Genomic DNA, 21,120 nt, shown 5'->3' with positions numbered 1-21,120 from the left:
TATTTGCGGTGCTACAGAGGATAAGAGGAGCTGGGGAGAACGCTGGAGGCGTAGAATTTTCAAATCTTAGGAGAAAAATAAAATTGAGGTAGCATCTGTTACACTACAAGCTTTCTGTAAATAATGAGTATTCTATAATCCAAAATTATTGTTTATTGTCTTTGAAAATCTATACAAAGCGTATTCACAGTTACATAATATAAAAATAAAACTAGCTTATTTTGCATATCCTAGTCCTTTAGAGAAAATTCCTTTAATAAATAACATATCGCATAAATATCCTTAAATACAATATAAACAATAATTACAACCTAACTTTTTTTAAAATTTACAGCCAATTGAATGTCCTCCCAACAAGCTCAAAGAATTTCCTATTGGGCTCAAAGAAGTAGTCCCGTAGTTTCCCTAAGAGAAAGGAGCTTATGTGTGGGTGGGCCCGTCCTTTGGACTCATGTAGACATCTCTCTCGGCCACCATCCCTTAGGCAGTAAAACCCTTTGGTCTTGTTGAAATAAAAATTTGATGCGTTGATCTGAGGAGAAAGGTTCAGAAACCTCTCAACCTTCTGCATTTCAGGGAACGGATCCTTAATTAAATAGTCACCATCCACAATGTGAATGTTTCCAAGTGGGAAGTATTTAAGCCAGTTTTCCATATAACTGTAGTATAAACTCCTGTTTATGGCTTTGTAGTCAGTATTGAGTTCACCATTTCTTAAAAGTAGACTCTCCACCGGAGGATAGGTCTTATTCTTCTGTAAATGGTTATAATACACTTGGGTGTAGTCTGATAAGACCCGTTCAATAGGGTCCCTTAAGATAAGTAGGATCTTGATGGTGCTGTTCATATTATAGATGCGTTCAGGGACTTGGGTTGAGGTGAAGTAGGCTGGAGTTTTCTCCACCGTAAGTTGTTGGGAGTAGGAGAAAGGCATTTGGCTCAGATACCATTGTAGACCCTTTCCATACTGGTTCTCCCAGTCAAAGAAATGTATCTCACTCTCAGCCACAGCGATATTGGAATGAAGACTAAGCATTTCTAGCAGAGCCCGAGTCCCACCTTTACGCACTCCAATAATAATGGCATGTGGCAGATGCTGGTAGGTTCCATCCGGATGAGGGATGTTCTTCAGTTTATAAACCGGAGAGGGAGATGTGAAGATCCTTGTTTTATCTGAGGTTGGCCGGGAAGGAACCCCTTGAGGCTGAATAAAGAAAAAACACACTCCAAACAGAAGCAAGGCCATGACTAATTTTAAAAGCTTGGCTTCAGCTGGAAAGAGGGTGCTCCATAGGACTCGAAAGGTAGAATGAGTAATGTCTTCCTGTTTCGTTGAGCCCAAAACCTTTGTAATAATCTATGAAAAATTAGAAAACACAATATTAGAGAAGAAGGAATTTTAAGGAACTATTTTGACAAAACTTATGATAATAAAGTCTTTCTTCAAGACTATGTGAATTGTTATGAAGTCAAACATGTGGATACCAACCACTGTTCTCTTCCCTGAAATAAGATTATTCTAAGTCTTAACCTCCCTGAAAAGAAAAATAGCCTTACACTTATAAAATCTATGCCTCCTGAACCCAATTTGCACATTTAGATGCTTGATCCAGCCTGTTACGCATGTGTTCTCCAAAGAGAAAAGTGAAACAACTCATACTCAAATCTCCCCTATATGACAATTGATCAAATACACTGATTTCAGCAGTATCGACCAACTATCTAATGGAAGGATTCTCATTCTGCCCTAACAGTGACAATGGAGGGGAGGGGGGGGCAGGTCCAAATACTACTTGTTCTGGCATAGACTCCATTCACTATTCAGAGCTGGTCAAGTGTGTGTAGGATGAAGTCTGGAGGAGTAGATTGGAAGGACAAATACTTGGTCGACAGCCATTTCAAGTGCCTGGAAATCTCAAGATGCCCCTGGATAACACTGGTAAGAGATTATCTCCATTCTGAACAAACGAAAGGTATTCTGTCAGGAGAGGGTGAGGACAACACAATATGGATTACATTGTGGCTGGTCCTAACAATATCAGAGGGTTTGGTTGACATTTATGTAACAAAGAATACATAAGAATACACAGCCACTTTTTACATTCTGTTGCGTCCATTGTTCTCCCATGTAATTGTGTTTCTCTTTGTTGACCTGTTTCTCTGTGTAGACCTTGTTTTCTTTGGCATGTGCGATGGCCAAAAGCTTAACACACCAGAGATCAACAGCAACAGAGTCAATAAGGTGAACGCCCAGCAAGATTTGGTCTAAACAATCTCTTAACACCAAGCAAATGGAGATCCGGGCAGTGCTCCAGGTGGATGGTCTGGAACTGAAGATATGGTATGATTGAGAAAGGTCCTTTAGAGTTTGAAAAAGGTTACATGGGTAAATAAAACAGATGACTTAATGTACCTGGAGCCCACGCCTCCATTTGTTGACCTATGACTACATTTTACCACATACACTGCCCATATTTGGTAGTCTGTTGTTTGGGAATGAAGCATTGACAAGTTGAAGAGCTTTTTAAAGTCTCCTCAATGACTATCCACCTTTGGGACCTGCACCTATATAAAAAAATTAGAGCTCTCTTTTGTGAGTTGGCAGAATGGGAATAGTCCCTTTAATGGGACACTTGATCAGGTTCCTCTGCTCTATACAAATGGCACAAATTCAATTTTTATAACATGGTGTAATACTTTGTTTCCCCTGTGGTGGTGCTGCAGGGAAAGTGAACTCTTGCTGGTTGGTTCCTCTGTAGATTACTACTGATTGATGGGATTCCAGTGATTCGCTTATTTTGTGGGGAAACCTTTCAACAAAAAATTGATTGTCTGATTCAAACGAAAAACTTAAAGAACACCTATCACCACCTCCAACAAATCCAGCTTGTTACATCGTTTAATAGACCTTGCTCTATTTTTTTTGGCACAGCCCTTGAAGGTGTTAGACCAAGTATTGTTGATATCCCCTATCCACAAGTCCATCTGCTGCTTTATTCATTTATTGAGAATGGGACCCTGGTTCTCGTGAATGTTAAGGGGTCCGTAGTCTTGGGGGTCCAAATGTTTAGATTGTTAACTTATATCCTGGGGATAGGTGATAAGAGTAATACTTGGTACAACCCCTTTAATGTTAGTCATTTGTAATGATTTTAGAAATCTTGGAAGAGAAAATATGTGAAATCCCATAAAGGGATTGTATTTCCCCGAACCCTCCAGTACATAAACTTCTGGTTTTCGAATAATTTGCCTTTTGCAAGATATTTGGAATTCTTTTCAGGCCTCTGATCTCTACGTGAACATGAATCACTGTATACAGAGCTTGGCCTGAAGCACCACAGATTTATGGTTTTCATTAGAAAAGTTATTAGTATTAAATAAGTTTGCGTCTCAAAGAAACAAAATAAAGTCCTGCAAGAAAATATGTAATTGCTAAGTTTACTTAGTATGACCTAACTTTAAAGCAAGGCCTGTGATTAAATACCAGATTTTAATAACTTTTAAACCATCTAAATGCTTCAGCCTTCAGAGCTGAACTTCGGCATTTACTGTAGAAGTTTTGATCCGAGAACTGATATCTGTTTTTGCATTTTAATGACTATGACGTTAGATTTTGCAGAGCAATATATTTGGGAAAAACCAACACAGCAATGCTTTTTTTCCCTAATGATTACTTTTGTTTGATGTTCCTAATTACATTACTACTGCATCAGGTATACGTGTCTGTATACCATAGACAGCTGTGTGATAAAATCAGTACTGTCTAGCACTGTCTGTTTTGAGTAACGTTAGGGGTTGCAAGTTGATGGACTTCCCCCCATGTCTATTTTTTTTAATCTTTCAAAACATACAAACAAAATACAAACAGATAAACACAAAGTAAGGCTACATTCCCACTGCCATGAGCCAGCCGCACCCTCGCCCTTCTCCATAGGAACATATGGGCTACGGCGCCGTAATAGGGGAAAAGATAGGACATGTCCTATCTTTTCCCGGGCTACGGAGCGGTACGGTGCCGCACATGTGCTGCACCGTACCGCTCCCGTAGGGCGCCGTGAGCCCATAGAAGTGTATGGGGGACGTATATCGGCTGCATATACGTCGGCCGCATATACGTCCCCCATACTGTAGTGTGAATGTAGCCTTATAAGGCTTAGCACACACAGTGCAAACTGCTTGCGCAGGTATGTAAGAAGTGCCTGCGCGGCTGCGCTGTCCTTCACGCGACACAATTTCCTGCACTGAAGGGGGCGCTCCGGTGCTCAGTCGGACCATGCACCAGATTTATCATGCAATATCTGACAGAATTGTGTTGCATGCTCTATGTTAAAGGTGCTCCAAAAAAAGTGGTGCACTCTGTCAGGGCAGTGCAGGGGGTGGCAGATTCACGAAGAATGGCCAAATAAAGATGGCAAATTAAAAGATCCTTCATAGACATCAAGGGAATATCAGATATTATAGACACATTGGTGAACATGTTTAAACACTATATAAAAATCTGCTTAGGGAAGGGTTTTATATAAAACATGGGGGGGGGTTCCATCTATTTGCAACCCCTACTACAACCAAAAGTAGATAGTTGTAAATAGTTTCTTTGCATATGGATGTGTACTACTGCATTTGGTGACCAGAATGGGGACGAGCTGGATGCCGTAGGAAAGTGAGAAGAGGACTACACCTTACGTCTATCCCGTAACTACATCCGGTGAGAGCATCACCTTTTTTCCTTTCTGAAACCACTCTTGACCAATTTATAAGTCCCTAACATGGACAAAACCAATTCACATAGTGTAATACTCCATAGTAATCCACGCTCAAACGCACTCTGGTCACTAAACAGATAAACCACGTTTCCAAACTCTTTTACCATGGAAGTCAAGTACCCGATAACGTCCCGTAACACTCTGCATGGAGGTCTTCATAACAAGTTTTTATGTCAAGTTCATTTTAATAAACATGATAAATTATCATGAACCAATTAAAAAAAAAAAAAATAACTGTCTAGTTTCAAGCCTCAAACTGATACTTGAAGGTCCTGAATTTGGTGGATTCTGCTTTCCATGAAATCTTTTTTGGGCCCTCAGACCCCCATCTAACATCAGGAGGAGATAAGGATCAAGCAAGATGGAATAAAACTGGATGATTATTTTCTACTTCGGAGATAAGCAATGGTCGTAGGTGTTTGGCCGCGGCCTTCTTCATTTCTTACAAATGCAAATGTTGCAGAGACGCCATCGATTTGTAAAAGGGAGTCAGCAAACACAGGAATAGCGAGGGTTGGGGATGATTACTTTCTTAAAGAGAACCTACCTCTACTAAGGTAGATCCGGCTGTAGGTGCATCTAACGAATGTAAGTATAGACCTTTTTAGGGCTAATCCTTTACTCCCCTCTATCTTTTCTAATCTTTAATCAGGGTATTATGCAAATTTTCTTAAGAGGCTACTGGGGTGTGGAGTAGCCGGAGCTGAGGCTACACGGTGAGGCAACTCCATGCCCCAGTAGCCTCTTTACTCCTCCTACCCAGACATCTTCAGCGCGCAGCTATGAGGAGCTCCGCACACTGGACCGTGAAGCCGGAGTTCTGCACATGTGCAGTAATTCTGGCTTTTGGAGCCAAGATCGCGCAGCCGCTGGCCTGTGTTCAGGTAAGTCATAATCAACATCTGTAGGGGGTATTCCTAATGAGCTCATGCTGTTATCCTAATAGATTACACAGTGCTAGGTCCTTGGGGGTACTTGGAAGTAATTTGTTCCTGCAGGGGGTACTTAGGCCTGGTAATGGTAAAGACCTCTGTTCTATCAGCAGGCATTATATCTTCCAGCCCTGTAATGATTACATTGTCTGAATTATTGAAGTCTTCCATAGATTCTAATAGTTGTAAATTCAACTACGCAGACAAAAGTATAAGGAGTTACCGTAAATCATAGATGTCTACAGATTCTCATTCTACAAAACCAGGAAATACTTGAATGAATTTGAACCATTCGGATGTACGACCTATTCCTAATACTGCACATCCTCCCATAGTCTTACATTTCCTTTAACATGTAGACAATCAATACTGAAGAAATGTTGCCAGGATTTTACTGGATTGAATCTCCCAATTGACTGACAAATGACTCCATTGTACAAGGAGGTACTGCTAATCCAAATATATTCTAATCCTTTATTAGCTGTTCAAGAGGGTTTCTAACTTTACAAAACCCAGTTAATGTTTGTTGTATTTATGGGGCCATAAAAAATAAAAATTCTGGCAGTCACATTTTAATTATTAATTATATTATAATTAATATTATTCTTTTCTTAAACACAGCTTTATGGGGCTTTATTTTTGGCAGAAAGGGTTATACTTTATGTTGGTGCAGAAGTTTCGTTCTATATACATTGCAAATGATGCTAAAGTTTTTATTATTTTAAAAATTTTTGAATAAAAGTATAAAATTTAATACAAAAAAAAAATCTAATTGTCTAAGATGACCATAAAGAATGCTAGTAATTTATTTGTATAAGTTGTCATTGTAACAATACAGACAGTTCCCGGGTTACATACAAGATAGGGTCCGGAGGTTTGTTTCTTAAGTTGAATTTGTATTCAAGTCGAAACTGTATATTTTATAATTGTAGTTCCAGGCAAAAAAATTTTTTGCCCCAGAGACAATTGGAGTTTCAAATTGGACCAAGGATTATCAATAAAGCTTCATTACAGACACCTTACAGCTGATCATTGCAGTCTGGGACTAAAGTAACATTCAGAGAGCTTCACCAGAGGTCACAGTGGGCAGAGGCGTCCGTCTGTAACTATGGGTTGTCTGTAAGTCGGGTGACCTTAAGTAGGGGACCGCCTGTATGTGTAAAGGTTATACAGGTCTGTGTGGTTACTATTATTATTATTATAACTGTTGTTGTTATAAATAATACATTTATAAAATTATATAATTTTTTTTATACAATATATATATATATATATATATACACAGAACTCCACTGAGATGAATTTCTTCACAGATACTTTTTCTCAGGCTCCTGTAATAGTCGCCTGTTATCTCGTCTCCCTCACTTTGTAGTGGACGCGGCTATAATTGCCTGTTCCCCGGACGATAGTTGATAGTCTCACAGTTACAGATTACACAGCTCATGCACATTAGTAAAATGTTGGTAAGTAGTCTCTATCAGTGGGGTTATTGATAGAAAGTCTCTGCCATTGGGCTCAGATTTCTCCAGTTCTATGAACCTCCAGAAATCTCAATACACATGACAATTATGTTGAACAAAACCCTTCAGTCAACCCAGCACCGAAAATCTGTCACCAGCTCTTACACCACTCAATTACTACATGTAGGGTATGAAATGTACTTTCTAGAATTCACACTTATGTAAAATATGTTTTCCTATAAAAAGATATCTACATGCATATGAGCTGAGAAAAGTCACTTTTTGTCATAAATGAGTAACACTGAAAGGTTGGAGGGGGGCATCACTGCAGATGCATTTATCTAGCAGCTATTGAAGGTAAGAAACTCATCTTTCAGATAACATCAGACTTGTGGTTCTGAGAGCTACAGAATCAGAGATGCAGATGGTTATGGTGTCATATTAAAGGTAAGAATCTCATCTTTCAGATCACACCAGACTTGTGGTTCTGAGAGCTACAGAACCAGAGATACAAATGGTTATGGTGTCATATTAAATGTATCTCTGGTTCTGTAGCTCTCAGAACCACAAGTCTGGTGTGATCTGAAAGATGAGATTCTTACCTTTAATATGACACCATAACCATTTGTAAGAATCTCATCTTTCAGATCACACCAGACTTGTGGTTCTGAGAGCTACAGAACCAGAGATACATTTAATATGACACCATAACCATTTGTAAGAATCTCATCTTTCAGATCACACCAGGCTTGTGGTTCTGAGAGCTACAGAACCAGATATACAGATGGTTATGGTGTCATATTAAAGGTAAGAATCTCATCTTTCATATCACATCAAGCTTCTGGTTCTGAGAGCAACAGAACCAAAGATACAGATGGCTAACTAAGGAATTCACAGATATCATTGCTTTATTTAGGCTCTTTATCTGCAGCGCCCAACTATGTCTTTCCCCGTCTACATTTCTAGTTCTTTAGCACACAGAACCACAAGCCTGCTATGATTTTAAATATGAGATTCTGCCATTTGATATGACACAAGAACCATGATTTTAGCTACTATAAAGCCCAAGATAGGGTCACCTGAAGTGAAGCTGCCTCCCCAAGCCTCTCAGCATGACTCATCTTAGGAATAAATACTCATTATTGCATGTGATTTTGGAGAATTTTTTTTCTAGGTTAATAGACAAGTAAAAGAGGGGAAAGGAAAAAGGACAGTTCATACCCTACCTGAGGCGGTTGGTAGTTTACTGGGGTAAAACCTGGTTAAAGTATCCCTTAGGCTACATTCACATTAACGTGTGCCCGCTGTACCATAGCATGGCGGGCACACGTCAGCGGTGGGGAGATGAGGACTCACCCCTGCACTCACCCCTCCCATCTCCACTCCCCTGTTTTTGGCCCATTTCTGCAAACGGTCGTGGGCATGTGACCCAAATCTGTCTAGTCTAAAAAATTTGGGCACATTAGCATTAGTTTTGGTGCAACTCAGACCAGCCACATTCTTATAGAGCTGAGCTCTAAAAAAAACTTTTAAAAGTAAATTTAAATGGAAAAAAATCCAGTTCTATGAATTTACAGTAAAATGTATAACACGATACAATAGGAGGAAGAGTATCTGATTTGAAAACCAAGGTCATAAATTCTACCGAACTCACGTGCATTTTCTTAACCGTATAATTCATAGACTCTCGAAATTGTTACTGACAAGAGAAAAAAATCAATACTTCCCACATCTTCCAGTTTACACCCCAGTACAATGATGAAGTGCACACTGCTGACTTACAGAAAAATCACACCTATACCCCCTGAAGCATTGTGTACAGGAATGTATAACCTTGGCCACTCGTCTCAGCACCGGCCTTATTCATTGTTATAACCTGAATACAGAAAATGTTGGCCATACATCTCGGGTTAGAATACTGTGTATTCTACTGTCATCAAAAGTGAAGGCAGCACAGAGTATTTAAGCACCACTTGCCATTGTGAATTCACAATAATGTGATTAAATGTCAAGGCTGGGTAAGCAAATTTAGATAAACTATAATAATATAAAAATAGAATCTAGAAACCTTACATTATATTCTCAGGTATCTTTATGTGTTCCACATAAAATAATAATGTTGGATTGTGAAGTTTTTCTGTTACTGTTTTTAGACAGGAATTGACAATGGGGTGTTACCAGTTTATCCCTGCTTAGCCCTAATCGGACAAGGGCCAACTGTGAAAGGACACACCCACAGCTGGTAACACCCAGATGTCAGTTTATTACATTTCTAACAAAAGTTGAGTTTTCAGAAAAAAATTCACAGAATTGTTATTTGATGGGAAACACAAATATATGTCAGGAAAGCCGGTCAATTTTAAAGGGATTTTCCAACCCCCAAATATTAATAGCCTATCCATAGAATAGGTTAGTATCATGATATTGGGAGGCCTGGTGCCATGGCTTCTATACACTCAACTAAGCCAGGAATGGTGCCATCTGATGTGCAGTGGCCATTCAGGCTTATTACAGTTCCATAATCACTAGCAGGTCTCATATAAAAAGCCATTATGATGTTGGGGTTGAAAATCTCTTTAAAGAAGACCTGTCACCAGATTTTAACCCTTCATACCAATGTACCTGCTAGTAAATGGTTAAAAGTCTTCTCCATATCACCTAAAATTATTATTATCTGCCACTGAGGCACTGTACCTTAGTTACACCCATTTTCTGATATGCAATTGAGTAGAGAATAGTCAACTTCTGAATAGAAGAGTCAAATTTTCTCCAGGCTGCCAATGAACCACGCCTCCTTCTTTTGATTGACAGCTCAATGTCTCTTCAAATTTTGGTCTGTGCAAACAGGAAGTCCTCTCCCTGTCCTTACCAGAATGCTGTTCCTCTCACTGTATGCTGAATTTACAAATGAGCACTGTGAGGCAAACTGCAAATCTTGTCCCTATTTCATGCACCCTGCGATGGGTGGGGCCAAATGCAAGTGGGTGTAGCCATAAGTCAGCAGGCGGAGCCAACATAGAATAAGGCAGAAAAAGTTTTGGGAATTATTTTAAGAGTGGGAGGAGCTAGATTTAAGCTGGGATGCCTACACTACACTTTTCAACAAAGGCACAGTGGGGGTTAAGTAAGCGTTACTGTGCCTGTTCCCTTTAAGCATCAGCTGTGCCCAAAGAATAATAAATAACCCAACAGAGACCCTATTTTTGATGTATACAAGTATTTAGTTCAGGGTGTTGGTAAATGTTACTTTACAACTAAACTTTTTCTGCAATCAACCGACTTCTCAGAAATACCTTTAGCTCACAACACTTGCCATAAAAACCTCTCACCGCGACGAAGCGTCTGCCGGTGCGCAGTCACCATACCAGAAAGAATTAGAGAGAACAGGCTGATTTATGGGAGCCTAGATGTAAGAGACTTGTGTGTACATGGGTTATCATGTGAAAGGACAAGGTAACATTGCTACTGAATAAAGATTAGGGAAGTGAAGGGAAAAGCAATCATAAAAAAAAAATTTCCTAAAAATTTTTCCTAGAAAGATTTCTAAGTTGACAATCCAATAACTCCTGGCTGGACTCCTAGGAAACAGTGAAAGTCCTGTTACCCCGCCCACACAGAGTGATTGACAGCCTTCTGTTACAATCACTGTGTGTGGTAGTAGAAAATGTAGTGCCCTATAACAGAGGAGCATTGAATTTTGGACATTTGTGAATATTTGAATATTTCCCCTATTTAAACTCAGCACTTCTTACTTTATTTTGCATCAAGGGTTAAATTGCATTAATCTAAAGTGTTTTGTTATAGACATTCTTTTTATTATTACTGTATCTGTATAGAGTAGTAGAAAGGGTAGAAAGGGTTAATGAACATTGAGAGACACTACTGTCTCCACAAATTGTTTTGTAGAAGAATGGCAGACTTGTTTACCAGACAAGCAGAAAGCCTTTAGAATGACAGGCGATGTCTGGAAATTGTTTACTATTTTAGAAACTTGCTGCCAAAGAATATTATGCAGACTCAATGTGTGTCTAGTGGAAAATGCTTTATCACAGATTTTGTGCTAGAATCCTCTGCTGGTGGAAAGTATATAAGGAGAATGCTCCCAGTCCTTAGTGTCTTGCAGCTAGGGAGCAATGTTTGGAGGAGAAGACTGTCAGTCTACCTGAGCAACCACAAGAAGAAGCGGGGATACTCTGCCATCGACCCTGGGTTCATAGCCTGTGACCAGGGTACCAGCCTTCTGAGAAAGAGAAGGTCATGTAGCTCGGACCTTTCCTCAAAATTAATCCTTCTTCTGCCAGGGAGGAGATTTGAAAAGTAGGAGATTGAAGAGTGCTTTCTGAAGAGACTCTCTGGACTTATTTCCCATTGTGGTGCAAAGCATTGGGCCACCCCTAACTTGAGCACTGCAACTCTCACTATCAATCACTGTGTGTGGGCAGAGTAATCAGGACTCTCAATGTCAATCACTGTGTGTGGGAGGAGTAATCAGGACTCTCACTATCAATCACTGTGTGTGGACGGGGTAATCAGGACTCTCACTGTCAATCACTGTGTGTGGGTAGAGTAATCAGGACTCTCACTGTCAATCACTGTGTGTGGGCGGGGAAATTAAGACTCTCACTTTCAATCACTGTGTATGGACGGGGTAATCAGGACCCTCACTGTCAATCACTGTGTATGGACGGGGTAATCAGGACTCTCACTGTCAATCACTGTGTGTGGGTAGAGTAATCAGGACTCTCACTGTCAATCACTGTGTGTGGGTGGGGTAATCAGGACTCTCACTGTCAATCACTGTGTGTGGACGGGGTAATCAGGACTCTCACTATCAATCACTGTGTGTGGGAGGAGTAATCAGGACTCTCACTGTCAATCACTGTGTGTGGGCAGGGGAATCATGACCCTCACTGTCAATCACTGTGTGTGGGTGGGGTAATCAGGACTCTCACTGTCAATCACTGTGTGTGGACGGGGTAATCAGGACTCTCACTATCAATCACTGTGTGTGGGAGGAGTAATCAGGACTCTCACTGTCAATCACTGTGTGTGGACGGGGTAATCAGGACTCTCACTGTCAATCACTGTGTGTGGGTGGGGTAATCAGGACTCTCACTGTCAATCACTGTGTGTGGGCGGAGTAATCAGGACTCTCACTGTCAATCACTGTGTGTGGGTGGGGCAATCAGGACTCTCACTGTCAGTCACTGTGTGTGGTTGAGATAATTGGGACTCTCACTGCAAATCACTGTGTATGGGTAGAGTAATCCAACAGCTCCATTCTCTGTTTAGTGGTTGAACTGTTTTACTGCAGCTCAATTCCATTACAATTGAATAAGAAATTGACTGAAGTTGCTTAGGTTGGCCACTACACAGAGAAAGGAGCTGTTTCTTCCAGCTTGGTTCTCTATATTTATCAACTTAAATGTTGGATCTTATATTGATGCCATGTTACGTATAAAAAACCCATGTCCAGTTTTATGGTTAATATCTTACAAAATACATCAGAAATGAACTGCAGACAAGTTATTTGTCCTTGCCTCATTGCTACATGACAGGAGGTGATACAAGTTCTATCATCATAGTCCTGTCATTCCCTGCACTGTCACTGCGGTGGGTCATGTCTGAAGGTCACCGTACAAAAATCAGGACAAAAGGTCTTGCATTACACGGGAGAAACGATGCTCCTTCTAAAATACAGTTATTGATTTGTGCTCCAGTCTATTACAATCTTCTTTTCTATTTCCCTCACTATGAAATGGATGTTCTACAAATACATTTCCAATTTTCAAGTGTGGTTATTTCATGTGCAGGATGTATACTCTGCTCACAGCTCTCACAGAGAGGAATTGTCTGAAAAGTTTCTCTGTCGCAAAAATTGGTTACTTATTAACTTTTTGGATGGTCAAAGAAAGACACTTCATGCTGCCCAGGTCCATTTTTTACAGTAATGGGTAATACACTTGCAATGATATCAGCCACTTTGCTAGTACTTTGCAATCATATATGGACATACCCTTAAAGGGATTGTGAAGGGGAGGAGATAAGCTGTGACATCATCTATTGTCAGTAGTGATGTAATGATGGGTCAGTGTTATCTATATAGAGGTCATTGTACAGGGAGGAGGAGGAGATAAGCTGTGACATCATCTATTGTCAGTAGTGATGTAATAATGGGTCAGTGTTATCTATATAGTGGTCATTGTACAGGGAGTAGGAGGAGATAAGCTGTGACATCATCTATTGTCAGTAGTGATGTAATGATGGGTCAGTGTTATCTATATAGTGGTCATTGTACAGGGAGTAGGAGGAGATAAGCTGTGACATCATCTATTGTCAGTAGTGATGTAATGATGGGTCAGTGTTATCTATATAGAGGTCATTGTACAGGGAGGAGGAGGAGATAAGCTGTGACATCATTTATTGTCAGTAGTGATGTAATGATGGGTCAGTGTTATCTATATAGAGGTCATTGTACAGGGAGGGGGAGGGGATAAGCTGTGACATCATCTATTGTCAGTAGTGATGTAATGATGGGTCAGTGTTATCTATATAGAGGTCATTGTACAGGGTGGGGGAGGAGATAAGCTGTGACATCATCTATTGTCAGTAGTGATGTAATGATGGGTCAGTGTTATCTATATAGAGGTCATTGTACAGGGAGAGGGGAGGAGATAAGCTGTGACATCATCTATTGTCAGTAGTGATGTAATGATGGGTCAGTGTTATCTATATAGAGGTCATTGTACAGGGAGAGGGGAGGAGATAAGCTGTGACATCATCTATTGTCAGTAGTGATGTAATGATGGGTCAGTGTTATCTATATAGAGGTCATTGTACAGAGAGGAGGAGATAAGCTGTGACATCACCTATTGTCAGTAGTGATGTAATGATGGGTCAGTGTTATCTATATAGAGGTCATTGTACAGGGTGGGGGAGGAGATAAGCTGTGACATCATCTATTGTCAGTAGTGATGTAATGATGGGTCAGTGTTATCTATATAGAGGTCATTGTACAGGGAGAGGGGAGGAGATAAGCTGTGACATCATCTATTGTCAGTAGTGATGTAATGATGGGTCAGTGTTATCTATATAGAGGTCATTGTACAGGGAGAGGGGAGGAGATAAGCTGTGACATCATCTATTGTCAGTAGTGATGTAATGATGGGTCAGTGTTATCTATATAGAGGTCATTGTACAGAGAGGAGGAGATAAGCTGTGACATCATCTGTTGTAATGTACAAATGGTATTTCTAGATGTTTTGTCTTCTATTGTATTCCTGTCTGTGATGGAAATAAGGTGACTGCTGTAGAAAACCCTACAGAAATAGCAGCTTTCATTCTATTACTAAGCCTAGTGGCAAAAATGAGAATTACAAAATAGAAAAATCTTCAAACATTTCTAAAAAAAATGCAAAAATCATATGCAATGCCTAACAATTGCCAGTTTTGCCCCTCCTTTTGTGCTCCACACTATGTCAGGTCGGACCTGGTGTTGATTCCAACTCCAGTCCATGAGTTCTGTGCCAGAATTACTAAGAAGTTGGAACCTCTAAGCAATCCCAGCAGGTTGCACACCATGTGCTCCAGTCTTCATACACTCGCCCATTGTTTTTATCATTTGTATCTTTGCTATGACCTCATTTTATTAGAAAGAAAAACAAAAAATGTGCTCTGTCATGAGACAAAAGAACATCATAAAAACACAAGTCTACTAACTGAACTATGTATACAAGCGGTCCCCTACTTAAGGACACACGACTTACAGATGACCCCTAGCTACTGTGACCTCTGGTGACCTCTCTGGATGTTACTTTAGTCCCAGGCTATAGGGTGTCTGTAATGAAGATTTATTGATAATCCCTGGTCCCAGTACAGCAAAAAAATTTGAAACTACAATTGTCACTGGGGCAAAAAAAAAAAAAAAATGTTGTCTGGTTCTACAATTATAAAATATACAGTTTCAACTTGCATACAAATTCAACTTAAGAACAAACCTATGGACCCTTTCTTGCCTGTAGTGGAAAAAGCAGGATTTGTAGGATTCTCACCTACGTTCCCCAGCTACCAATAAAATTTCTAGAAAGAAAATATAAAAGAAATTAAAAAAAATATTTATGTAAATATCCTGATTTATAAGGAGACATATAGAGGCAGATTTATCAAGCAGTCTGAAAGTCAGAATATTTCCAGTTGCCCATGGCAACCAATCACAGCTCAGCTTTCATTTCACCAGTGCTCATGAATATTTTAAAGGGGAGCGGTGGTTGCCATGGGCAATTGGAAATATTCTGACTTTCAGACTGCTTGATAAATCTGCCCCATAGTTTGCTTTGTTATTCTCTTCAGTAATAGAGTGGAGTGAATGACTTTCACTTTAGAGGGAAATGGGCAATTTTGGAAATCAATAGGAGCCCATAGATTACATTGGAGAGAATGTAATGAACTTTCCTCTCCTACAGCACAAACGCTTTCCCTCTAGTGCAGATGAGACCCCCTCCCGCTTCTGTGATAAGCTAAGGGCTCCCCTGCTATCCTAAAGGGCTACTGCAATTATAATAAAGGTTGCTACATCTTACCCTATACATATGGATCCGATATATACACCGAGCGCAGCTATTGCCCTGTATAAAGGCTAAGTAGAAACATGTCTAACAGCGGAGGTATAACCATCACACGCAGAACACTAAAAATCAAGATCATATGTCGCTTGTTATGTAACAAAATGGAAATGAACATAAAATATAGAAATATACCATAAATTTCCACTGAAATATTCTATCCATGTATTTTTTCTATTAAAACTTTGAGTTTTTTTGTCATTATCTCCTCCTGGGTTTGTAAAGACAAAAATGCCAAAATACATGCGGAATGTTGTGATTGTAGGAATGTCGCGCACATTCCAGCCCCGGAGCTTGTAATGTACATGTGAACCAAGGTTACAATGTATCCAAACCACACTGACAAGTTTACTGGCTGAGGGGGCTGTTATGCAATGCTGAATCATAGGAAAGTAAAGGAAGCGATTGTATAAAAGTATTAGAGGGACATTAGCATAAAACACAGCAAGGACCAGAATGCATGGCATCAAATACACACAATGGGGGAGATTTATCATTAAGTTTCGGAGGTCAAACTGTTCTAGTTACCCATGAAAACCAATCAGAGCTCAGCTTTAATTTTATAAACAGCTGTGGGAAAATGAAAGCTGAGCTCTGATTGGCTGCCATGGGTAACTAGAACCGTTCTGTTCTCAGAGATTTATGATAAATCTCCCCCAATGTATGTATAAAGCTGGAAGATTACTGCATATCAGTCGGAAGATTTTCTTAAAGGGACACTACACCTAAATCTAACCAAGCTGCACTGATCTCAAATCACTTGCTTGTTCTTCATAGTTGTTCTGGGATAACAAATAAGTTAAAGGGATATTCCCATTTCAGCCAATAAATGTTATTCTTTCTATAATGAAAAGTTATATAACTATCCAATATACTTTCTGTATCAATTCCTCACAAATTTTCTAGATCTCTGCTTGCTGTCCTGCTATAGAAAGCTTCTATGTGGATAGAAATCTGTCCATGGTCACACAGGTGCACGGCTCGTTATATCACACAGCTCTGATTACTCTATGTGATATAACGAGCGGTGCACCTGTGTGACCATGGGCAGATTTCTGTCCACTGGAAGTAAACATAGAAGCTTTCTATAGCAGGACAGAAAACAGGGAGGAATTGATACAGAAAGTATTTTGGAAAATTGTATAATTTTTCATTTTACAAACAAAAATTTTGGCAAAATGGGAATACCTCTTTAAATGATGGATCTGGGATCAATCTCTGGTCTGGGTGTTTCTTATGGAGATGCAGATCACTTGATTTCACTACAGCAGCCTGTTAGGCCCAAAAAATTTAGATCAACATATTAAGCACTCAAAGCACTCAAAATTGAACTTTTCCACCAAAAATTTTTGATATGTAACATTGGTCCTTGGAAACATACATTGAGATAGGACGCCCTGCTGGTCAGTAGTTTATGCTACTTAACTTTTATGTGCCCTGTGTGTGTTTTTTCACTAAATATTTTGATTATTAGTTTCAATATTTGTTGAGTGACAAATATGTCATTTGTTACATTTGTATCAATGGGAATATTGGAATTATTATATTGTCTCCTGTTCAGGCTTGAACAACAATAACGGAGAAAACTTTCTATCTGCTTTTATTCTCCCGTTTTCCTGTACTACATGTGCAGGACATTGGCAGCTCCTTCCAAGGTTTACAATGTCAATCAATAAAATGATGACATTCTTCTGGTCAGGGAGAAGAACAAAGGTCCTTCTCTCCCTGTGAGTTTATTAGTTTGAGGTTCTTTTTCATAACTTTTGTGTGGTTGTATATTAACTTCTATAGGATTGTGCTTAAAGATAAGTCCCATAGAGTAAATGAGAAGAGTAAAGAAATTCCTGAGCTCAGCTCTGGTGGAGAATGAATAGTCTGATAATCCCAACTTCTCATAACTCTGATCTATAAGAGCGTCGACTAGACAGGAGACAGAGCGCAGCATCCTACACACAAAGTACAGATCTAGCAGATGGAATAGGAATGATCTGCTGTTCCGCTCTTAAAGGATGAAAGACTGTATGCAAATGAGCCTGAGGGGCTCCAGGTTCCATTAACACCTATGTAGCCTGGAGCCCCTCAGGATAATTTGCATAAATCCACCATCTTGGTGGTAGATGCTTTTTAAAGGGAGCCTCCAGCTTTTAACACCTTACTGTTTTCTACTTTCAAAAATTAATATGTCTCCTGCAGGAAAAGTTATAGACTTCATCCAGCGGTGTCAGGGAACTGCAGCTCAGATCCAATTTAGTAGCAGTTTGGTAGTCATTCAACTGCAGACCCAAAACAATAGATCCTTCTAAATGGGTTCCGGTACCAGAACTGCTATGCAAAACATGATCCTTCACTGATCACATGCCGATGACCTACATTTACTACTATAGAGAGTAAGACTAGCCCTTTTAAAGGGGGTTTCCAGGACTATAAGTATGTATGACCTGACACATGGAACACCTTAGTTTACCCATCTATAGGGGGCCTTATCCGTAAAACCCCTATATATCACCTCTTTGAAGACTGTATGGTCAGCATACCAGGCACCCTGTACATTGCATACAGTTTATAGTGGCTATGCTTGGTATTGCAACTCAGCCTCAATGACTTGAATAGGACTAGGCTGCAAACAGACCATACAACCAAAGATCATGACATCACAGTCCTGTAAAATATAAGCAGTACTAGTGGAGTCCTCACTTAAACAAAGGATCAAGAAGAACTGAGCAACTTATATATTGAAAGATATAACAATCCTTACAGCTTCATCTAGGGGTCCAGTAGGTGGTCGTGTCAGTGACTAATAGCGATCTATGTGTCCACAAACAGGAATAAGTCAATCATTGTAACATTAAAAATACAGTTTCAATGTGACAAGTTGCCTTTAAATGTTTACTTAAAGGGCTTTTTCTGATTTCCCCTGCAAGGGTAGACTGTGAAATCTGCAATCTTCCAGCATCTTCTTCTTTTTGATTGCTGAACTTGATGCTTTGCTGTTCCCGTTACTCCTATAGACTTGAATATAAACTACAGTCTATTCCTCATATCCCAGGATGTAGTATTCCAAGGAGAACCGTTCTTGCTATAGGTAGTACCCCCCCCCCCCAAAAAAAAAAAGATCCCCATAGTGGTTCCTCTTCATTAAATACTGGTTATATCCCTATCCTGCCATGTCAGACCTATGGTAACAGTAGAGACCTCACATTCCTATACGCTCCATCTATCAGTTCTATACGCTCTGGGATTAGTCATTGCTCGGACAGCTGATCCGACTTAATAAAAGCCATACAACTAAGATAACATCTAGCAGAAGCAGAAGCCATAGACCCAGAGCCAGACCTGGACCTGTCAATCACTGGAGCTGGGGCTGTCAGTGGGATCCTATGTAAAGAATTGTATCAAAAACTAGACCCACTGGATAGTAACACAATAACATTCCCAAAGAACAACATGTTTCCTAAGAAGAACGGATCATTGGAAGCGAGGAGGATTCTAAACTGCGAATGGCATCAACATCAATGGGAAAATGTCATAAATGGCTCCACCAGCTGCCAAATATGACATATTACTATTACACAATCCCAGAAATAATGAAAAAATACAATACAAATAATCAATAATATAATGTATAAAAAATTCAGGAGCAAAAATATCAAAATATTATAATAGCCAAAAATCTAAACCAAAATACAACAAAAATGTATTATATTGTTATATTTTTTTAAAAATTAAATAATTAAAAATCAGGAAAAAGAAAGGAAAGGAAGAAGTCACCGGAGATTGGAAGTTAATGTGAGTGTCTATATATACATAGGTGTCTGTATACAGTGTATACTGTTATATATACCATCTAAGTGTGTGACCTAAAGGAACAGACATTGAATCTGCAGGTAAGGTTTATAGGACAGCAGGGCTAAGTGCAGGAGAGAGGTCACATGTCAGGAAGTGGCTCTATAAAGATGTTCTGCAGCAGCAATATAACTAGTACAGCATGGGGGTCACACTAGGTTGCAGTATATAAGTTAGACGATACTGATATAAAGATTTGGGCAATGAATAAGCCCCCTGTATGTCTCTGGGGAGCAGGAAACTTACTTTTAGTACTTACCCCGTGTAGGTAGATGGTTGTGCTGAGGTTATGTCTTCATGGTGGGGGGCTGGCACCTGTTCCCGGCACCTCTGCCCATCCAGGTGCCCTTCTGAGAGGCGATCAGATGTGTGCACCCTCTTCTACAGTAAGTGACGCCTGTAGGTCCCTCCTCCTGTAACACCTAGGACCTGGATGTCACCTCCTCTGCCCAGCCCTCTCCTGCTAGGAGTGCCGCACTTGCTGACGTGCTTATGTTGCAATGCACACAGGTGACATCACCGCGGCGAGAGGTCTCCAGCCCATGTGCTGCCCGCACTGCTAACTCCTGGCGACTACTCCGCACTGAGCCGCCGCCGCCTCTGCTGCCTCTACACTGAGCACTACCGTAATGTCCCGAGTATACGGGCACCACGCTCATACCTGTGTGCAGGAATCCGGGAGAGTTCACACTGTGCGGCGGATGACTGAAGACGATCTGTATAACCAGGGCGATATTTATATCTAATAGCAGAACATCTACAGAAATACACCCAGATGGAAGATCTGATATCACAGCAGAGAACAGAGAGAGATGTGACATCACAGGAAAAAGAGGACATGTATAATATATCATTACCATATCTATGTCATATCTGTCCCTCCCTGCTGTCATCCATCCGTGTTATCTGCACATTGGCAGATCTCTCCATCTATTCATATATATATATATATATATATATATATATTATGAATATATATAGCTGTATTGCTCTGTCTATGATATATCTATCTCTTTCTTTATATCTATTACTATAGATATATTATATCTATCTATTTATATGTATCTATTTGTCGAACTATTATCTATCTATGGATATATCTATTTCTATCTATTTTAGGCGCAGTTTAGGTGCAATGTTAGATTTGGGCTCTTACATGTGATCCTCCTACAAGCTCCTCTCTGCTTCTCCCACACCCCAGCATGAGAATGACCCTCACAGCAGCACCCAGGTGTGTGACACCCTACACCCAGTGATCTCCTCAGCAGTGGCTACTCCTGGAGGGGATCCCCCAGTGCTGATCTCCTGCTGCACCCCTGTAATACTGCCCAGTATCCTCCTCAGACACCAGTGTGGTCATCCTGCTACACGGGGACACTTCTCTGTCCTGTCTGCAGCTCCCGCACACTTCTCTTCTATCCTGCTACACGGGGACACTTCTCTGTCCTGTCTGCAGCTCCCACACACTTCTATTCTATCCTGCAACACGGAACACTTCTCT

General features: G+C 40.2%; 1 protein-coding gene across 1 annotated transcript; it reads right to left on the bottom strand.

Moving 5' to 3' along the window:
* Window positions 1-211: 211 nt before the first annotated feature.
* HS3ST1 (heparan sulfate-glucosamine 3-sulfotransferase 1) lies at window positions 212-20,194 on the bottom strand. Its single transcript, XM_072126075.1, has 2 exons — window positions 19,879-20,194; window positions 212-1,357 (listed from the first exon to the last, which is right to left on the bottom strand). The coding sequence occupies exon 2, from the start codon at window positions 1,244-1,246 to the stop codon at window positions 329-331; it is 918 nt and encodes a 305-aa protein (XP_071982176.1). The 5' UTR covers window positions 1,247-1,357; window positions 19,879-20,194; the 3' UTR covers window positions 212-328.
* Between the last annotated feature and the right edge of the window lie 926 nt (window positions 20,195-21,120).

The sequence above is a fragment of the Engystomops pustulosus genome, chromosome 1 (assembly GCF_040894005.1).
Source record: "Engystomops pustulosus chromosome 1, aEngPut4.maternal, whole genome shotgun sequence".
In the NCBI taxonomy this organism is placed as follows: Eukaryota; Metazoa; Chordata; class Amphibia; order Anura; family Leptodactylidae; genus Engystomops; species Engystomops pustulosus.
Note: the sequence above shows the minus strand (reverse complement) of the source record. Positions and strands in the feature narration are given on the sequence as shown.